A 6130-nucleotide genomic window follows, 5' to 3' on the forward strand; every position below is an offset into this window, starting at 1 on the left:
TAAAAAATTGTCTTCAAGCTTTTCATTCAAATTTAATCTTCATTGATAAATCTTCTCTCTCATCTTAGTAGCATTCTAGAGTTGTTGAAAGTGTTTCCTTCTAAACCAGAACCTATTTAAGGTTAATTAAGTGTGTGTTCACTTGATAAAGATTTAATAGAGTGAAGACCTAAGAAAAGCCCTTGGGAGAGTGAATGTAGGCTGTGTTTGCTGAACCACTATAAATCTCTTGTGTTTAATTTTATTGTCCCTAAACTCTTTACATTCTGCTCTTAATATTTATCTGTGATATATGTTTGAATGTTGAAATAATACTGATGAGAATATGCTAATATTAGTTTGCTAATTTTATTTCTGCTTTGTATTATTTGTACCTACTCGGTGCTTATTTGTACTTAGATAAAAATTATTCTTCATCCTTCAAAAAAATATTTTAGTTCTCTTTTAAACAAGCACTTATTTACACCGAGAATTAGCACCCACAATTTTTCATTAAAGTTTAGAGCAAAAACTGAAAAATTGATAAGAGTGACCAATTCACCACCTCTTGATCATTTATGTTGGAAAACAAATATTTTAAGATCGAGTGCTTATTACTATGCCAAAAGTTTAAGGTAATTAGGTAATATAGGTAAGTTGAATTCCCACTATTGCTAGGTTGATATGGATGATTATGCATCTTTTCCTGGTAGTAGAGAGGAAGTTATTTGTTGCTGCAATTATTAAGTTGCTGAATTTCGTTAGTCAAGCAAGTGTTGTTGAACAGTATTATTAATGTTGCTAATTAGGAATGGGGTATGGTGTTAGCGATATTCCTCAGTTGGTGCTGGATAATTTTGAGCCAATCATTTATAAGCTCCTGCTGTAGTTGCTTGGAATCTGGTGGGCTTGATGTTGGCTTTGGTTGCTTCAATATTGCTGAGCGAGGGTATGCTACTATGCACGATTGGGGTGAGTGCTAAATGACATTTATTTAGTTGGTTGGGCTTGGTATGTTGTTTGCTGCTGAGGTAAAATTATGGTTGGTTGTGGGTTAGATTGTTTATTTTTTATTCTTTTGTATTTATGAATTTTCGTACACTATTTCTTATTTTGGCAATAAAATCCTTTCATTAACTAAAACAGAAAAAAATTAAAATCATTTATTTGCTAATATTTACTTAAATGATATATCATGCATATAAGAGGGTTTAAAATTCTACTTTTTTTTTTAATTGATAAAACAATGTATAAAAAAATAGCATGATATAAGATATTGAATTTTTTATCTAATATTTTTATTATATATTAATAATAGAATATAATTTAAAAACATATTATAAATAGGGTGAGATTTGATCGGTTCGGTTTAAAATCGAACCAAACCGAATAAATTAAAAATTGTAATTTTAATATTTATAAAAATTGAATCGAATCGATTTTGATCAGAAATCGAATCAAAATGAACTGATCTGATTCGGTTCGATTTGATCGGTTTAAATTTTTAATAAATTTTTTATTTTTTACACTTTATTTTTAATATTTTAAAATTTAATTAAAATATTTTAACTTTAATATGATCTAATCTCTCTATATTATTGAAAATAATATACTATTATCACTAATCGATTCAGTTTGATTTTTTTAATTTTTTCTGATCAAAATCGAACCGAATTAAAATAACTAAAATTTTTAAAATTAAAAATCAAACCGAATCGAATCAAAATGAATAAAATATCGAATCGAATAAAAATTCGAATCGAATTTTTAAATTAATTCAGTTAATTTTTCGATTTAAACCAAATACTGCTCCTCCCTAATTATAAGTTTAAATGCGCTGGTTCTCATATTCTATAGTTACATTATAAAAAGAAAATAGAGATGTAACAATTTTTTTATGGACCATTTTAAAGATATATTCATTTTTTTCTTTTAAAATTTTTTAATTATATTATATTTAAAATTTAAAATTAAAGAGTATAAAAATTTATTTTTTATAGTTTTAAATTTTTATAGTTATTAATATTATTATTCACATGAAAGAGAAAATAATATAACTTAATTAGTTAATAGAGTTTATTATAAATATTTTTTGCTGTTCATTTATTAATATAAATAGAAATAAAATCTATTAAATTTTTTATTTTGTTACAATTAATATATTATATTAAAGAAGTTGTAAAAAACTTAAAAACTAACAGTAATATTAAAAAATAAAAAAGTTACTTAAAGAATAATAATAAAGATAAAAATTTTCATCAATCATGAACATATTATTAATATTAAATATAAAAATATAATTTAAAATAAAAATCAAATATATTAATTTTAAATATGATACTGAATATAAATATATAAATTTAAATATGTCCTTTGATACGATTATATAAATTTAAATATAACAATTATCAATTTCTCTTTTTAACTCTTGTTTTTTCTTTTAACTCTTTTAGACTAAGTTTATCTATATTTTAGACTAATTTTACATACATAGATATTGATATATATATTTATCTTTAATTTTAATTGGACTATTTGGCATAATTTGATTGGACTAATATGCTCTAACTATTTTTAAAAATAAGAGGAAATTAACTAATAATTAATTTATTTTAAAGAAAAATTATTATTTAATTCTTATGATACGAAGAAACATACTAATTAATTTTTCAATTTTAAAAAATATATTAAAATATCACTGATATTTTAAAAAAATCTACTAGTTAGTCATTCCGTTAATTTTGCCATTAAATATTTTACTATTTAGTTCCTGAAATTTTGAAAAATTTATTAATTAATCTCTCAATTTTTAAAAAGTTTATTAATTAGTCTTTCCGTATCAATGGCTTTTTAGACTTTTTTTGTAGTATTTAATGACTAAAATTAACGGAGAAATTAACTAGTATATTTTAAAACGTTAAAAATATTTTAATGCATTTTTCAAAATTGAGATACCAACTAATAATTTTTTCCGTATTATAGAGATTAAATAGTAATTTTTTTTATTTTAATGACTTAGTGATTGAATAATAAAATAAATAGTTAAAAACTAAATTTATAAGTTACAAATTTTATATTTCTACACTCATTACCACCCACATGTAACCAACCATGTCCTACCGTGAATCCTTTCCTTCTCCTCCGCCCACTTGTGTATAATTTCTACACCGAGAGACAAACATGCTCTCTTCTATAAGCGTCCTCCTCAAATTCCTCCTAAAACGCAAATTTGCTGCCTTTCTTCTCAAATATCCTCAATGGATTCCCAAAACATCAAGGCAAACTAGAATTTAACACCATTACCAATAACAGAGACATGAGAACTAGACGTGAGAAGAGAATGGCCATGGCCAAACGTGGTATTAGATCCCTAGCCATAGCGGTAGCTTTGCCTCTCTCTTTGAACCTCATCAATATATGTTTACTTGGCTCCAGTAATGGTTATGGAACTGTATCAAAACCTTTTTGGTTTCTTCCTATGTGGGTCCTACACTTCACCTGTTTGGCTTCCAGCTTCTTGATGGGTCTCTCCGCTTGGCTTGTCTGGGTTGAAGGAGGGTTCCATAATGAACCAACCACCCTTTCTCTTTACATGGCACAGCTTGGTCTGAGTTTGGCTTGGAACCCAATTGTATTCCGCATGGGAGCCACTTGGATTGGTTTGGTTGTGTGCCTGGCTATGTATGGGGCTCTTGTTGGTTGTTCTCGCCACTTCAAAGAGATAAATCCGATCGCTGGCGATTTGGTTAAGCCTTGTTTGGCATGGGCTACAATTTTGGCCATTGTAAATCTAAAACTTGTTTTTCTTTGAAGAGAAGAAGAGTTGAAGTACAGGCTAGTTGATAAATAGTACTTTGATGATGCTTTTGGAAACTCATGAGAAGTCTACGTGCTTCGATTGATTATATATACATTAACAATCCAGACAACAAGATAGATCTTCGTTTAAGGCTTCTTTGTTTTTTTTTCTTCATTTCCTTGTTTCTATCAGTTTTGCGGTCTAAAAAAAATAGATTTAAGCTCATGGCCAAGTACTATATTTGTCGCTCCATTTTCATATACTTCCTTTACCTTATAATTTTTATTTATTTTGCTTTTTCACACTAATAACATATAAATAAAAGGGTCACTAAGATCACAACACGTGTCCACGAGATTCGAAAAAGTTCCTTGAATCTTTTCATCTGGTCTAACTAGGTAATAGAAAGCCTGACCTATGAGGTACGAGGATCAGCTCACCAACACCCTTGACCCTACCAAAACCTGGAACGGATGAGCAGATCTCTTCAAAAACTCATGCCACAATAGGTATCAATTAAGGGCAGGATCGAACTTAGTGACCGAAAGAAACCCATCTCGATATAGATTGGGTGAGCTGGGTACGACCTAATGAAAATAGAGTAGGATGCCGACCTCCTATACAGTGGTCATCTTCTTGGTACAATATGGGGTAATAAATGTGTGTGCGATGAATAGTAACGATGTAAAGTGTCTGAAAGTGTGAGCATGGGCTAGTTGGCTCCATATTTATTAGCCAACTATCCACATTAAATGAGCCGCCTGACAAACCAACTAAAAGGCCCTCCAGTCATATTTGATGGGACGTGTCACAGAGGATGTCAGTGCGACCAGGGGTATATATACCCCTGGCATAACTCGAACTGGGGGGATTTCTAATCTCAAGCAAATCACCATCTTAGCTCTCTCAGGAAACCTCAACCTCTCCAAACTCGATAATTGATTCATTAACCCTCATTTTATTTGTAGCATTTTACTTCTCATTAAAACAATCCAGTTCATTGATTTCTTCACTGAATCAAATCACTATCCACGTGTCTACATCTTGTGACCCCCCGGATCTAAACTTCATCATTTGGTGTCGTCTGTGGGAATGAAAAAGATTATTCTATCACTAGAGTTTCAAAACTAAACCCATTTAGATCTACATAGCAAACCAAGAAAAGCTAATAACAATAATATGAGGGACCGAAAGGAAGAAAGATGGTGAAATAACCAGAGACCCACCGGCCAAATTTAGAAACCACACGGTGAAAGCCTGATAGAAGAAGATGTTGATGCGAGAAGGAGTGCAACAAAAGGATGGTCAACCGATCATGGAGAAAAGTGACATGCGCAATTTCACTAAGCTGTACAGTTGCTTCGCTAGATCAAAGTATTTTTTTTGTCATGACTATTTACAAAAGTTAAATCTTAGATGAAATCTTTATGTAGATATAAGTACGGAGTGTGATAGTATTTTGGAGTCGCTTAAAAGCTCTTATCAGTAATTAACATTAGTATGAATTCACTAAGAAAAGGATTATATATCTAAGCAAGCTACTTTGTGATCTAAAAACCCATGAAATGATTTAAGCATGTGAAATATTATCTATTGGACTCTTCAAATCGTATGAGTTAATATTGTTAGTAAAAACTAATGTTTACATTCATTTGAAATATGAAGCTAAATATCTTGCGTGCCACATTATTTATTGATAAATATTATTGAATTCACAACGAGTATTCTCGTTATATATATGTTGTGCAAGCTTTTATTTTTAAAGATAAGTTTTTAAAGCAAAACGAAGGGCAATGCGCCTGAATACCGAACAAGGCTAATAAGTCTGAAAGTGCTAGTAAGGCTACAAGCCTGAATACCCGGATTCTCTAGTAAGGCTACGTGCTTGAATACTCGGAATCGCCAGTAAGACTACGAGCCTGAATACTTGGAATCGCCAATAATGCTATGTGCCTAAATACTCGTAATCGCTCGTAAAGCCACGAGCATGAATACTTGGAATCGCCAGTAAGGTTACGAGTCTGAATACTCGAAATCGCCAGTAAAACTACGAGCCTGAATACACATAATCGCTAGTAATGTAACGACCCGGAAACCGGACCGCTACCGGCGCTAGGATCCAGATCGGCATAAGGCTGCCGGGACCCGTAGCAAGCCTGACATACTACCTGTATACCTGTATAATCCCATACATGATCAACACATACATAAAAAATTTGAACTTTTCTTTTCATTCATTTACCAAACTCAACCTGTGCATGCACTATTCATATACATAATCATCAACCCTACACTGGAGTCCTCAACAAAGCTCCAATGGGGTAACATAACATATAGTGAGTTTGGCTTACT

General features: G+C 30.8%; 1 protein-coding gene across 1 annotated transcript; it reads left to right on the plus strand.

Annotated features, from left to right (window-relative positions):
• Positions 1 to 673: 673 nt before the first annotated feature.
• LOC110612562 (translocator protein homolog) lies at positions 674 to 3790 on the plus strand. Its single transcript, XM_021753338.1, has 3 exons — positions 674 to 765; positions 869 to 951; positions 3258 to 3790. The coding sequence occupies exons 1-3, from the start codon at positions 674 to 676 to the stop codon at positions 3788 to 3790; spliced, it is 708 nt and encodes a 235-aa protein (XP_021609030.1).
• The last annotated feature ends 2340 nt before the right edge of the window (positions 3791 to 6130 follow it).

The sequence above is a fragment of the Manihot esculenta genome, chromosome 4 (assembly GCF_001659605.2).
Source record: "Manihot esculenta cultivar AM560-2 chromosome 4, M.esculenta_v8, whole genome shotgun sequence".
NCBI classification, from domain to species: domain Eukaryota; kingdom Viridiplantae; phylum Streptophyta; class Magnoliopsida; order Malpighiales; family Euphorbiaceae; genus Manihot; species Manihot esculenta.